At 44.6% G+C, this 15,768-nt stretch overlaps 1 protein-coding gene across 3 annotated transcripts in view; it reads left to right on the forward strand.

Annotated features, from left to right (window-relative positions):
- Nucleotides 1–15,768, forward strand: part of COL28A1 (collagen type XXVIII alpha 1 chain) — a 126,004-nt gene that overhangs the window by 105,183 nt on the left and 5,053 nt on the right. For 2 of the 3 annotated variants that reach the window (XM_067562144.1, XM_067562145.1), the window contains 3 exons: nucleotides 1,987–2,177; nucleotides 6,743–6,992; nucleotides 7,863–8,039. In XM_067562144.1, the coding sequence (XP_067418245.1) occupies nucleotides 1,987–2,177; nucleotides 6,743–6,992; nucleotides 7,863–8,035 (614 nt within the window). In that variant the 3' untranslated portion in view covers nucleotides 8,036–8,039. The remainder of the gene's footprint in view (nucleotides 1–1,986; nucleotides 2,178–6,742; nucleotides 6,993–7,862; nucleotides 8,040–15,768) is intronic. The other variant, XM_067562146.1, reaches the window with a different exon arrangement.

Genomic DNA, 15,768 nt, shown 5'->3' on the forward strand with positions numbered 1-15,768 from the left:
CTAACTAGGTTATAACCATTGATTTTAACATTCCCATTATGCAAATAATCCCACCAAGTTTCAGTAATACCAGCTAGATCAAATTTGTGCCATAAATGAGCAATTCCAACCCCTCTTGTTTATTACTTCGGTGGCTAGCATTGGTGTATAGGTAGTTAAAGAATTTCTTCCCTTCATATCCTCCTTGGGTTCCTTGATAAATATTATTCTCAACGTCTGTTTTGTGCTAACCTGTTCTCATATTTTCCCTTTTCTGATCTCTCCCCCCCTTTTGCTATTAGTTTAACCCCCTTCTGACTACTCTAGCCAGCCTGTCCCCAGGAGACTGGTTCTCCTCCTACTGAGATGGAGGCCATGCACACTATACAGCTCCCTCCCCCATAGAAAGTAGACCAGTGTTTCACAGAACCCAAACCCCCCACCCTACCACTTACCTAGCCAGCAGTTAATGTCCAGAATCTTCTGCCTTCCTTTGCTCTTGGCACACCCTTTCCAGGTTCTCTCACCTGAGAGGACTCATCACCAGTATTGCTGCCTCCCATGTCTCTTTCACACTGGGAAAAAGGACCTCCTACCAGGCCTTGCTCTCAGCTTTGCAGTCACCATGTCCCATAGGAGCTATAATCCGCAGAGAGTCTTTTTTCTGAACTGAAATGTCTATGAGGCCTGTGCTAGGCCTGTAGGCTGCCTTAAAGGGCCAGCATGCCTCGTTACAAACTCATACGATTGACATTTTGCTATGGCAAATTAAAACATTATGGCTCAGATACACAAAGGGAGTATCAATGGAAGTTATGAGCCTAAATACCTTTGTGGATCTGAGCCTATATCTTTTTTTAAACTCTATTGGCAATATTTATATCAGAGTATAGGACAGAGGATACTACCTACTCAGTTAGCCTCTGATCCTGCAGTGAAGTCTGCCTGCACAGACATCATTGCAGAACTGGAACCTAACTGAGTAAGTGGTAAAATCATTCCTATTTTCTAATGCATCTCTTGCATCATCTATGCATCATCTAATGCATCATCTAATGCATCTCTTGACATCAGTGAGGCTTTGTGTGGGTTCAGGGGCCAGCCCGTGAAGAGTTCATAGCAGGATTGGGATCTTAAACACAGATTCAGCAACTTTTTCTAATCATCTGTCCCTAGGCTCTTTAGATACTAATAAAGCAGCCCTTCCCAGCCCTATATAATTCCATTCAGTCATTAACTGTGAGATATTGATATATGAAGCAACAAAAACAGTTTTTTAGAATACTCATTTTTATATCATCTCTTTTCATATAATTTTCTGATCTACTTTTCAAGTCATTCTCTTTTTGAGAGGACATAATTTTTCAGCATATTTTCCCTGTACCAATTAATTCACGATGTTTCAGAAGTAAATACATCTAGGATGTATATAGCAGCTTTCAAGACAAATAGGTGACTGCCAACCAGATCTACAAATATTAGACCAGGGGTTCTGAAGCTGGGGTCATGAACAGATGTCATAATCACTTTGCTTTTTTCATATTGCTAAACTGGAGAGGGATCCCAGCTAGATAGAAGGGTTTTCTGGGGAAAGGAAGTCCAGGGATGGAAAAGATTGAGAACCATTGCACTGGAGTATAGACTTTTCTTTGTACTTCTGTATGATCACTTTAGAGCAAGTCTGGCAATGATCCACATATGCACTGAATTTCCTGTAAGAATCAGAGTAAAATGTATAAGTGGTTCATCTCTCTAATACACACAATTTTTTCTTTCTGGACACTGGTCTAAGACCAGTAGTTTCTAACTCTTTCAAATGTTGGACTTTAAAAATCAAATCATTCTGAAGATTACATTGTTTTATTCCTTCCCACGGCAATTCTGACATGATCTTAGCAGTCAATCTCTCATAAACCATTAGAATTAAAGGTTCATGCTTTATATCACAAAGTGTGTCTTTGCTTTTGTTTGCCTCTACAAACTTCCTATTTCTGTTAATCTTTTCAGCTCTTGAGAATAATCTCTTCAAACAAATCTGTGAGAATGACTCCAGCTCATATATCAGCAGAGTCCTCAGTTCATCTTCAGCTTTTCACCCTGGATTTGAAACTCCCAACAAACATAATAATGATCAGTTTGGTAAAACTCAGACTCCGGAACTTTATATCCCTCCAACTATGCAAGAAAGTATCGATTTTGTAAGTAAAGCATAATTATTGATCATCTTGTAAATACTGGCATAGTTATTTTAAATTAAAACATAATTTCTTACGTTGTTTAGTATCCTTGTAAAATGCATTGTGGTCAAATCATGAATTCTTTCACTAGACAGAAGCAAGATTTGAACAAAGGACATTTAAAGTGAGATCTTGAACTTCATTACTAATTGTTAAAGAAAACAGCAGTTTACACAAAAAGTATATGTTGAAGTCTTAGAATCAGCTGAAGAGCTGTAAAATATATACTATGCCAACGGTTCTCTATCTTTTCATAGTGTGAACACATCTTAAAGTGAGCTTTGTGGGTACCTCTCCTTCCATTCACAATTGTACAAATCACCACCACTTTGTGAATGTATAATATTTCTGTGACAACTAGAACAATTGCTCACATGGAAAAGTAATATGAGGAAATATTATAGTTATGTAAGAAAAGAAAATATATGTAGGAAAGTGCACACATATGCTATGAATGTACAGTACATGACATTCACTCTTAAAGCAACATTTTAAAGGGGCTTCAACCTGGGCTCTATTTTTGCCCTGCAGTTGAGTATCCACCCAGTTTACATGCCTAATTATGCAACTGAAGACATTTTTGTGTGAAAAATATGGTAACTGCATGTGCAAATGTGTTATGAAGGCACAGCTTTGTGCAATTAGAAGAAAATCCCACATACTGAAAGTTAGATCCTGTTACCTCTCTGAGGAGAAAGTCTGGGATATGCACCTTAATACACTTAAAACCACCTTCTCCAAACAAGGACACTCCACCAGAGAAGCAGATCGTATTATGGAATGCGACATCCAAATACCACAGGAGAACCTGCTTCAATACAGAAATAAACCCTCTGACTGCACACATGCCTTTTTTTCACCTACCACCCTAACAGGGTATCATCAAACAACTACAATCCATACTTGATGGAGACCCGTCCTAAAAGAAACCTTTCCTGAATCCCCACTTCTGGCCTTCAAACAACTCCCAAATCTCTCCAAGTTCATCTTCAGAAGCAAGGTCCCTACAGACCTCCAAGCACCACCACACCCTGTCACAACAACAGATGCAAAATCTACAGACTACCACTGCTACCATGATCAACACCAACCCTCCCCCAACACACTTTTCAAGATCCATGGATCCTGCACATGCTTATCACAACATGAAGTATATCTCATCCATGCACTAAATGCCTCAGGAACACTGGATTTATGGTTTATTACAACAATCGGTAACCTGCTAACTCCCTCTGTTAGTCCTATGACTGCAGAGGTGTTAACAGGTCACTCTATCTTGAATGGTCCCTTACAATATGTGCTACCTACTTGTGCTAAATAATTTGTTCCAGCTTGCATTGTGCTGTGAAGTTGGGAGTTCCTTTCCCGGATCTGAAGAAGAGCTCTGTGTGGTTCGAAAGCTTCTCTCTCTCACCAACAGACGTTAGTCCAATAAGAGAGATTACCTCACTCCATAGAATAACTGTCTATAATATCACGTAGGACTGTCAGTTGATACCAGATCACTCAATGTTCAAGCAGTGCTGTTTCTTTTCCCTTCTTTCTGCATGTATTAAAGTGGACATCTAACTGGGTGTGTGTGGAGGAGTGTGGGTTTTCTTTCTTTTTGTTTTTTTTTATTTATTTTTGTTTTACCCTTTTAACAGTTCAGGTATTATAGATTCTAGTGATATTTTCCAGTCTAAGGAATATTATTCAAACCAACAATATGGTACCCACTAGCAGAAAGGTTTTTTTTAAAAATGTTTTAAATTTATTTTTTAACTGAACAACTGTTTTTAATGGTCTGATCTCTTCACTCTCTTGAGGCCCAGCCTTGTGCACTAGGTCACACACACCACGGCTTTGGAGCAGAAGCTGCTCTACCTATAGGTAATTTAGGCAGTTGCCTGAGACAGCAGAGTTCTGGGCAGCTGTTAAGAGTGGTAGATTGGCATAGGGCTTATCTACACTACAAATTATGTCCACCTAAGTTACATTAGCATACAGGTGCTGCAGTAATTAAATCGCTTCTGCGTGTCCACGCTATGCTCCTGGTGTCAGCAGTGTGCATCCTCACTAGCAGCGCTTGTATCAATGGTACTGTCAGTGTGGGGCATTGCGGGATAGTTTCTGAAAGCCAGTAACAGTCGATGTAAGCAATGTGGTGTCTACACTGATACTGCATTGACCTAACTACATCAACACTGATTCTATCCCTCTTGTGGAGGTGGAGTTATTAAGCTGGTGTAGCGGGGCAGTTATATCAGCGGGAGCGAAATTTCAGAATAGACATATTAAGGTTGACGTAAGATGCCTTGCATCAACTTAACTCTGCAGTGTAGACAAGGCCATAATTATCCTCTCCTCCCCTCCCACCCATGCCCAAGAGTTTCTCTTGTCTTGTCGACATAGTGCTGTTCACACACAGAGTTAGGTTGGTATAACTACGTCACTCAGGGACGTGGCTGTTTTTGGTTATTATTTGTCTTATTAAAATACTGCACCACCTTTGTAGCCTAACTTTCCATTCCTTGCCTGAAAATAGCTGAAGTTGAGAACACAAAAAGGTTGCCTTGTCTCTATAAGTCTTGTTGGATAAATTACGTAAAATATTTGAAAATGAGATTCTCTGTAGCAAAATGGGATGGATGTATTATAACATATGAATCAAGCTGGCTTTTAAAACCAGAACTGGGTTGAACTTGTAACTCATGTGTTAAATCTAATTAAATATCACTGACTCAAACAGGGTGAGGGAATTCTTTGGACTGTTGCTAAGTTATTAGCATTAGTAATTAAGTAGTTGAACCCAGATTTCAAAATTCACTGTTTCATTTAGACGAATAGTGGAATAACATGCATAAGCTGTTGTTTTTGCTTTAGTCTCTGGACAAATCGTGCCCCTAGTTACACCTAGTGTTGCATGGGTGAAACAGGGGGCAGAATTTGGCCTTATATGTCTGTAGGCAAAATAGCTGAAGAACTATGTTAAGCCCATTAATGAATTGGCTCTATATGGGATCACCTACTGCGTGTGATTTTTTATTAATTATTTTGACCTCTAAATGACCATGTACTCATTAATGTGGATTTGGATGATCATAGCAATAGCTAAATCATCACAGCTTGTAACTCCACTCAAAATAAATATTGCCATTTAGAGGGCTTGAGCTGAAACACAAATATAATAAGTATGCAGCTTGAAGGGGCTTCTTTGGACTGTGTCCACATTCTTAAACTTCACCCACAGTTACAGCTATTGAGTCACAGTGAGCAGGGTTTTCCCGGACTGGCCTAGGATTCTGGTTGCTTGTAAGCAGGGGGATACAGAACATAGTGTCCAGTTATAAGTGACAAATTAGCTCACCAATATCTGATATTATTTCACATTAATCTGTACTCTACATGCTTTAAGTTGCTATTTGAAATGCTGAAGCCTGGAATATTGTTTCTTTTAAATGAGAATGCACACAGTTTCATCAATCAAAAGCGACACATTATTTATAGCTTTGGAGTTCAGATAATTCAGGGAAAGCTCTCCACTCTGTGATCTATAATTCTCTTGCTTCTAAACCTTGGAGTCACTTTTAAAAGTTGGGGTTAGGTTAATGATCTGCAGAGCTATACAGATTTTAGGAGGGGGCATTATTTTGTACAAAAAATTCTACATATTTCTATTGCCATACAGTGTAACCAGCAATTCAATATCAATTGTGGATTTCTTTTCAAATTCTCTTATTTGAGAAGTTGTGTTTACTTCTTCATATGAACTGGTTAGCCATTCAAAACCTTGACTATCAGCAACAGGGAGACAAGGTGATCCCATGCGACTGTGAATGGGAGAAGTATCCACAAGACAACCTATGTATTAAGATGTGGTCTGCAAAATTACAATGTTTAAGGCCTTCTGATCTATCAGGCTCTTAGGGGTTACTTTCCCACTTTCTAAAAGGGTCTCTGAAGAAGCAGAATGCATCCATGTCCCCTCACCAATAATACTCCTACTGCCACCCATCTCAATGCCTCAGTGCAGGATCTAAAAGGTCACATGATCCCTTGGAACTCTATACTAGAAATTAGAGGCCCCTTATATCCCTGATTTTATTTACATTGCCCCCCCAAAAAAGGGTTCCTGAGGCTTTGATTAATTAGAATTAGGTTGGACATAATCAGTGACTGAATTAAGTGGAAAGAATTATTTTGCCTTCCCAGTCAGTCAACACCCAAGAAATTCTAAAACATATTTAGTAAAAATTGTTGCAAACTGAGTCAATGATACAGGCAAGAATAGAACCCAGGAATTGGCTGCCATCCCCCCTGCTTTAATCCCTAGCACTGCTTGAGATCTTCCAAGTCTGAGGAAAGCAAAAGAGACATATGGAGGTTCGTACTTCATTAGAGTGGCATGAAATGGCTCACCAATACAGTTACATACCATATAAGAAAGATACTATTTGTTTCCTATAGTCTCATTAATTTTTTTCTTGATATGTGAGCCTAAGTAAAACTTTACCATTAATATAAAACATTGAATTATTTTGTAGCTGACCCCTCCAGTGAGTGTCAGAGAGACAGAGCTGTTGCCTTCTGCTCTGGATTACACTGCAGACATACCTTTTCAAAGGAACATTCCTGATAGCCACAGAGAATCAGTGACCCCTTCTTTTTATGGGAGACCCGGCGACTTGGAAACCAGAACTTCTAGTCCAGATGTATCTCTGCCATTCAATATAATCACAGATGTAGAGCAGCCTTCAAGCATTTTGCAGCCTCGGGTAGTGGCAGCTAAAAAAGGTAAGGAGCAAATGCTGCTGCTAGAAATTGGAAAAAACAAAGACCTCATTCTTGTGTTGTTACAGTTGTCAGAGGTGTTTGGGTTTTTTAAGGACTTCACTTTTCCCTCCTAAATGCTGACTACTTTTCACAATATTTTGAATAAAAGCTAATTTAAAATTTGTATTGTGCCAAATACAGGGAGTACAGGAAGGCAAATTGGATTAAGTGAACAAGTCTTTCATGCTTGGAAACTCTAGTTCAAATCATTTAGCTTAGAAAGAGACAAAAATTAATAGCTCAGTATGCAACTGAGAACAATTGGCAAACTCTGCTCAGGCAAGCCTAGGGCCTGCAGATGTAGCAGATGTTTCTGTGCCATAAGGAATGGCATTCTCAAAGTTACAGGAGGTAACTTGCTCACTGGCCTCCACTATTTTTCAGTCTAGGCAGTATTAACAAAGATTTGCTAGACCCTAAATTCACCAAATTATATCAGGAAACAAAATAAAATTATTTATAAATTGGGAGTTAAATATTTGCAAACCACTAATTATTTTTATCCTACTGGTTGCTGTTGCTTGGCAATGATGTTGTCTAGAATAAGAGCCAAATGTTGGCACCTCATTACTGATTTAGGTTCCAAAATAGGGATTTAGGCACCCAAATTTGAAAACTGAGCCATTTGTCCACATATCATTCAGTCCATTCACATGCCTCCCATTGACGTCAATGAGAATTTGATTGAGGACTGTATATGGCCCCAAGAGATCACGTGGATGGGTGGAACAGGAGGTGGTGTTTACTTACGGTAGAAGGTCCTTTTATAAAGTTCAACTTCTCACAATAAGGAAGAAAACTCCCTGCTAACTTTACTTGATATGTTTTCAGATCCTAGGTGCTTGGAGCCTCTGAAACCAGGAGACTGCCAAAATTATCAGGTGAAGTGGTATTATGACAAGGATGCCAATTCTTGTGCCCGATTCTGGTATGGAGGTTGTAATGGCACCCGAAATAGATTTGAGACAGAAAAAGCATGTCAGGAAACCTGTATTCATGGATGAACAAGTAAGTGACATCTATGCTGGAGGCTGTACTCACAAATCCATATTCACTTTTTAAATTGAAAATATAAGAACATTAATTTTGCAGTATAGTGTATGTAAGGACCAGAGGTATTTAACTCTTCAAGTGGTCTCCCAAGTATAACTATCTAAAGGGATGCAAAACCTGATTTTTAGAAGTACTACAGTCATTATTTCGTCTTGTTGCCATGTGGAATGTTTTCCAGATACTGTTGCACATGTGCCTCCACAGATAAAGATATAATTCCTACCCCTGAGATAGCACATTTCATCCGTAAATCTTAAAGCACTTTACAACAGGGGAGTAAGCATTATTGTCACCATTTGACAGATGGGGAATGGAGGCTCAGCAATGTTATATAATTTACTCAGACTCACACAGCAATCAGGAATTAAATCTAAATCTCCTGTCACCCTATCCAAGGCATGAAGCCCCTCTGACCCATGCAGATTCACAGACTAAGGCCATGTCTACACTACAGAGTTAAGTAGACTCAATTTATGCTGATGATGCTTTCACGACAGAGAGCAGTGCCCCCTGGGCAGCTATCCCACTGTGCAACTCACCACTTTCTGCTGGTAGGAGTTCTGGGAATGGATCTGAAATGGGTTCACACAGGGCCCTCCTGTTGCTCAAGTCCTCTGCACCCACAAACCACTCAGAGACCTCAGCTTCATGCTCCCACCAGTGTGGTTTATTTACAGGCTGCTCGCCCTCCACCTTCTATTTACAAACAGTCCAGCTTAATGGCCTCAGGGGCCTTGCAGTCCCAGCCACCAACTGAGGAGCACTCACCCTCCTTCTCACTCTTGGCTTCTCTCTTTCTGCCCCCTCCCCACTTCCTTCCTGTGAGCCTTTTATAACCCCTGGCTAACGAGGCCAGCTAATGCTCCCTATTGGCCCACTAAATGCAGGCTTACTCAGCTGGCTACAATTCTCCCTTCTTAATTGGGCTCACGTGACAGAGGGCTGGCTCAGTTTTTTTGGCCTAGCACACCTGTCACACACCTCCCTGCTTATGAACTGCCAGGTTCATCCTTCCCTGTCCCTCCTTCCTCTAATGGGCGAGTCCGATCGGGGAAGTTTCTCCTGTTCTATTGGGTGATCCATGGAGTTACTCTTGTCAAGTTCATTCATACCCTACCCGCAGAAAGTACACTGTGTGGGGGGTGGATGCCCCCACAGCTCCACTGTCATCCACTGATCCTCACACCAGTCACACCCCCAGCAGGGTTGTCCCCCTTCCTTTTGCCCCTTTTCTTTTCTTTCAGCAGGGGATCAGGGTCCGTCCCCACCTCCCGCAGAACTGCCAGGGTCTCAGGTTCCTTCAAGCCATCAAGCATGGGCCCGGGCCTCCCTTCTGTGGGGTATGATATAGCAAGGGCAGAGGGCAGTTGGAGAGTGGTCTATTTGTAGTTTGGGAAGAGGGTGGGCACAAGCCCGCCCACTACTAAAGGCCCTTCCCCAAGCCTAAGGGGAGCAGTCACTGGATCCAGGACACAACTGATTCCGTAGGACAACTAAAGAAAAAACAGGATCAGGCATGGGGGTCACAGGTTCAAACGAAGGGAACTGGAAGGGGACACCGAACAGAGAACCCCAGACAGCACCCACTGCTCCCAGAAGGTATCTAGGGAGCCAGCGGATGCTGCTCAGAGGAACTCTGCCTGGATGCGTGAATGGATGGAGGAATGGAAGTAGGCCCCACAGTCACAGAGCACCCACCCCAGCCAACCTCCTCTTCCTGGTCTTGTAGATGGCCACTTTGACCAGGACTAGGAGGAGGTTGATGAGGCCGTCCCGTGACTTCGTGGGGCCATGGATGGGGTGTGTGTATAGGAAGAAGTGTGGGGAAAAGTGCAGCCAGAACATCAGCAGGAGGTTCTGGAGGAGCCAGAACAAGGGCTGTAATCTTGACGCACTCAAGGTGAATGTGTGCCAGTGTCTCCCTCACGCCGCAGAAAGGGCAGGTATCAGGGAGAGGGGTGAACCATGCCAAGTACATGCCCGTGCTCCTGGCTCCGTGAAGGAGCCACCAACTGATGTCCCTGGTGGGCCATGGTGTCAAGGTGGAATAAAGACTGACCCACCGGCAGTCCTTGCCCTCCACAGGTGGTATCAGGTCCTGCCATCTGGTGTCTGGGTGGGACACGAGGGCAAGGAAATGGAGGTTGTGGAACACGAGCCTGTATAGATGGTCCCTTGGTGCAATTCAGAAAAGGACTGGCTCTAAGTCGTGCAGCCAGCTCAGTGTGTGGGGAGAGGGCGGCCAGGGGAGCTTGCGGGGCTCGGGCCCGATGAAAAGCTCCAGAGAGCTAGGACTGAGGTGGGGCGGGGAGTGCCCTCTCGCAGGATCTGCTCAAGGTAAACCCAAGCAGCAGGGGGCAAGGCTGCCTTCATCTGGATTATGCGCTGGGTGAGTTCAAAAGGTGGAGAGTCTAGGAGATCTCCTGCCAGGACCAACCTCCGCCGCTGCACACTTAGTTGGGGGTTGTATAGCAAGGGCTCTGCGAGGAGCTCCTTCCCCTCAGTGGCCACAACGGGCCTGGAGGCTGAGATCAGCCTCCAGGCCCAGAGGAGGTCCTGGTAGAAAACCGGCAGCTCAGAGAGGTCTCGCGGAAGACCTCTCGGATGGAGATAAAAGAGCTACCAGTCATATTGGAGCCCCGGAGGTGGCGGGGGAAAGTGTGCCAAGTGGATCCATGCCGGACCACCTGCACTTTATAGGATTCTCTGCAGGGCCTGGAAGCAGAAGGTATGGACCTAGCTGTGGAGGCAGCACAGGCGCTGCCCTCCTTCCTCCAAGGGGAGACTCAGGATCCCTTCAGAGACTCAGTCCAGTCCTGGTCAAAAGAACTCCAGAATTGTCTGCTGAAGGTGGGCCAGGAGTCTTGGGGGTGGGACCAGAGTGTTGAGCTGGTGCCAGAGCATGGACAGGACAAGCTGGTTGACTTCCCAGTCAAAGGGAGAGGCACTGGAAAAGTCTTGTCCATCTCTGCAGTTGCTCAGTCATCCTGCTCTCCAAATCCTGCCAGTTCTCCGGCAGAGAAGGATGGGTGGTGGAAAGGTAAACGCCCAGAGAGAGCAGCGGACCCGCGCTCCACCGGATGGCTTGAAGCACGGGTGGGAGGGAGCTCACCCACCACCTGGCCATTACCATCAGGCCAGAACTCTTGACCCAGTTGACCCAGGAGGAAGAGGATGCTGAGTAGACAGCCAGCCAGGCCTCCAACAGCACCAGGTCGCCTGGGTCTTGGACCGCGAGGAGTACGTCGTCGGTGTACACTGACAGGACCAGCCTCAGCTCTGGCTCATGGAGCACCAACCCCATCAACCTGCAGCAGAGGAGAAAGAGGAATTGCTCAATGGCCAGAGATTACAGCTAGCCTGACAGCAGGCAGCCTTAACGCACTCCTCGCCTGAAGCTGACTGGTTCAGTCAGGGTCCAGTTGAGCTTGACTAGACACTCTGTGGAGGCGTACAGCACCTGGAGAAAGCCCACAAAACAGGGCCCAAAGCTGAATGCCTGCAGGGTGCCCAGGAGATGCCCCTTATTCATGCTGTCAAACGCCTTCTCCTGGTCCAGGGACAGGAGGACGAATGACAGACCATCCCTACACCCAAGCTCCACGAGGTCCCAGATCAAATAGAGGTTATCAAAGATGGTGTGGCCCAAGATGGTGTAGGTCTGGTCAGGATGGACCATGTCCTGCAGCATGGATCCCAGCCTCAGTGAGATGGCTTTGGCCATGATTTTATAATCCGTGCTGAGGAGCGAGATGGGATGCCAATTCCAAAAGTCGCGGAGGTCCCCCTTCTTGGGCAGCAGGGTGAGTATGGCCGACCTGCACAAGAGGGGGAGCACTCCACTGCCCTCAGACTCGGCGCAGATGGCAGCCAGGTCCGGGCTGAGGGCATCCCAGAATGTGTGGTAGAACTCCACGCCTGGGGTTTTGTTCGTGGGCATGAGGTGGAGGGCTTCTGAGAACTCGGCCAGAGTAAAGGTAGCTCCAGCCAGTCCCGGTCACCCACGCCAACCATGGGAAGTTTATTCCAAAGCACCCTCCAGGCAGCAGCTTTGGTCTGATCCAGCGAGAATAGGCGGTTCCTCCTTCTTCCTCGCCAGGCCCTTCCCGGGTGTGGGTCCCTGGTTTTTTTCTCCAAAACCAGGTCCTTATAGGACAGACCTTCTCTCTGGGAGAAGTTTGCCTCTGTATACTCTTTGGTCAGCTTTACTGCCACATCCACCATGCGCGGCTGATGCCTCCTGACCCAAACCCGTATGTTCTCAGGCAGACCTTGTAAAAACTGTTCTTCATCGAGTGGTGTTCTTGTGGGTCCTCCACTTAAGGTGTCTGGTGAGCCCTTGTGTCCGGATCAGAGATTTTCATCCGCAGTTCCTGCTCAAGTCACGCATGCGTGGCCCAAGTCCCTCAGTTCCTTCTCAACTGCCTCCGGTGCAAGATGGAGCTGCAACAGTTCCCTTCATTCAACTTGTTCTGACAAAAAAGTTGAATTAGTAATTAATATAAATTAGTTAGTTTAGTTGGTTAGTCAGTTACTACTTCCTTTTCTTATTTACTTAAAAATATATATATAGATTTTTTTTCTTTTCTTAAACTCCTTTCCCCTCTCCTTTAGAGTAGGTTTTAGTTACCCAGTTACCACGCCCGGTTCCTGGGTTTTAAAAGTTGTACCTCGTGCAGGGATGCCATGCTGGGGTCTGATGGCCATGCCCAATGTATATGATGCCTCCGTGAGGGACATCTTACGCAGAAGTGTCCCCAATGCAAGAACCTCAAGGCAAGGGCAAGAAAAGACAGAGAACTCAGGTTGAAGTTAATACTAATGGAAGCTCCCTGAGACCTGCCTCAGACCCAGGACGTGAGCCTTCATCGTCACCATCTGATGGACAGGATAGGAAGAGGGCTTCAACTCCATTGAGAAGCCTGCCAAAAAATAGGCCGGCACTGACCAAAATAATGGTCCTTCAGACCCCTTCAGTGTCTGCCTCCTCTACAGCATCGAAGGAGCGTCATAGTAAGGGCACAGAGTCAAGAATGAAAATTCCAAAGACTTCCTCCGATCCGGCACTAACAAAACCTCTGCCAGCACTGGCAGCTACAGTGCCGAAAAGAACATCGACAGTGAAAATGGCACCAACCATAACTTCGTCACTTTCCCCACAGCAATCGACGCACTCGGCCATAAACCCTCCATCACAAGCCAACAACAGGCTGACGAGGCACTGGAATCACAAACATCACCAACACCTCATAACTCGTCCTCTTCACTGGATGATACCATAATGCCACCCCTGCCTACTAATGCAGATGATTTCAGGCAGTTTCAAGAGCTAGTCAAAAGACTGGCACAAGGCTTGGAGGTACCCCTAGAAGAGATGTTGGAAAAGCATCATAAGTTCTTAAAGATCTTACATAGCACTGCACCATCAAAAATAGCTCTACCAATGGATGATGCTTTAATGGTGCCGGCAGATACCACATAGCAAACTCCAGCTATCATTGCGCCCACGTGCAAATGAACTAATAAAAAAATATTATGTACACTCAAAGGGAGCCGAATTTCTTTTCACCCCCCAACTTCCTCGTCTTGGAAGTAGCACAACAAAGGGGCAAGTAAACCCATCAGAAATCCACACCCCAAGACAAGAATTGGAAGAGGGTCGATCTTTTCGGACAAAAAACCTACTCCTCCTCTACTCTACAATTATGCGTGGCCTGCTATGCCGCACTACTCTTCAACTATAGTCACGACATATATTCAAAATTTATGGACTTTATCGACGTCATCCCACAAGAGAGAAAAGAACAATTTCAGTCTCTCATTACAGGGGGTCAACTTACATCCAGAACATCCATGCAGGCCGCTTTTGATGCTGCAGACACAGCAGCCAGAACCATGGCCACGGTGATTGTCATGCGAAGAGCTTCGTGGCTTCATCCTGCAGTCCTACCCAGGGATCTACAAGCCACCATTGAAGATCTCCCATTTGACAAAGCCAAGTTGTTTGACAAGAAAACAAATGAAGTCCTCCATACAATGAAGGCCTCTCGAGCAACGTTGCAGGCCCTCGGTATATGCACGCATGTAACGAGAAGGAGACAGAACAAGTATCAGCCTTATCAAAGATGATATTCCAATACCCATACCAACAGAGGCAATATGACACGAATCGAAGACAAAGACCTCAGAGAAGATGGCAGAATAGCCAGTGACAACAGCAATCAACATCTCAACTTCCTCTGCTCAAACAACAATTTTGAAAGTTTGGTCAAGGGCCTGATCGGCCTCCCTCAAGTCCCAGTGCAAAAATTACTCATCATAATATTCCACCACCGTCTCCATCCATACCAAACTATCTGGATGTCCATAATATCGGACAAATGGGTACTAGAGATCATACGCTCGGGATATTCCATCCCTTTCATCCATATACCTGCAACCCAATCCCCTTCCCCGTCCCTCTTCAGGGACCCAACTCATGAACAACTTCTTCAACAAGAATTAGACTGTTTAATATCCCTTGGTGCAATAGAACAGGTACCACAACACTTTATAGGAAGAGGCTTTTATTCCTGGTACTATTTAACACAGAAGAAAAATGGTGGATGGAGACCCATATTAGACCTCAGAAGGCTCATCAAGTTCGTGAGGATGCAAAGGTTCACACTATCAATCAACATACCAGCATTGGAACAAGAGGACTGGTTTTCAGCCCTCGACCTGCAAGATGCCTACTTTCACGTGACCATACATCCAGCTCACAGACTATTTCTCAGCTTTCTAAGACTATTTTTCAGCAGATGCCCTCAGCAGAAGATTCACACAAAAACACAAATGGGAGCTAAACAACACGATCCTGCACAACATTTTCTGAAAGTGGGGCCGTCCAACCACCGACCTATTTGCAACCCCACAGAACTGAAAATGCCCACGATTCTGTTCCAGAGGGGGCTTGGGTGCCGGATCAGAAGGTGACGCCTTCCTAATCAGTTGGAACAGAGATCTACTTTACACATTTCCCCCTATACCAATGATCCTAAAAGTCCTATACAAAATACGCTCGGACAGAGCAACTGTAATCCTCATAGCTCTGGCATGGCTGAGAGAAGTATGGTTTCCTTATCTTCTCCAGATGTCGATATGTGCACCTGTAGTCCTTCCAACACACAGGGATCTACTACATCAGGACAACTGCCAGACTCTGCATTCCCACTTGGACAAACTCCACCTCATGGCGTGGCTCCTACATGGTTTCAAGGGGAAGAGTTAGAATGTTCAACACAAGTCAAAAGAGTGCTATTAAACAGCAGAAGATTAACAACTCGCAAAACTTACCTCCAAAATTGGATTAGATTCAATGAGTGGTGTAAAAACAGGCATTTATTACATGTATCGGCTTCAATCCCACATGTACTGGAGTACATGCTCGATCTCAAATACTCAGGCCTGTCACTCAGCTCTCTCAAGGTCCACTTGGCAGCTATAACTGCCTTCCATCTGAAAATAGGAGACAAGACAATCTTTACTTACCTGCTAGTTAAATATTTCCTTAGCGGCATACAAACACATACCCGGAAATTTTCAGGCCCACTACCCCCTGGAACCTGAAATTAGTACTACACACTCTAACTGTACAGCCTTTTGAACCATTAGCAATATGCTCCCTCATACACATATCCATGAA

Source organism: Emydura macquarii, unplaced genomic scaffold, assembly GCF_026122565.2.
Source record: "Emydura macquarii macquarii isolate MOO-44397 ecotype Brisbane River unplaced genomic scaffold, CSIRO-AGI_Emac_v2 contig_2422, whole genome shotgun sequence".
Lineage (NCBI taxonomy): Eukaryota > Metazoa > Chordata > Testudines > Chelidae > Emydura > Emydura macquarii.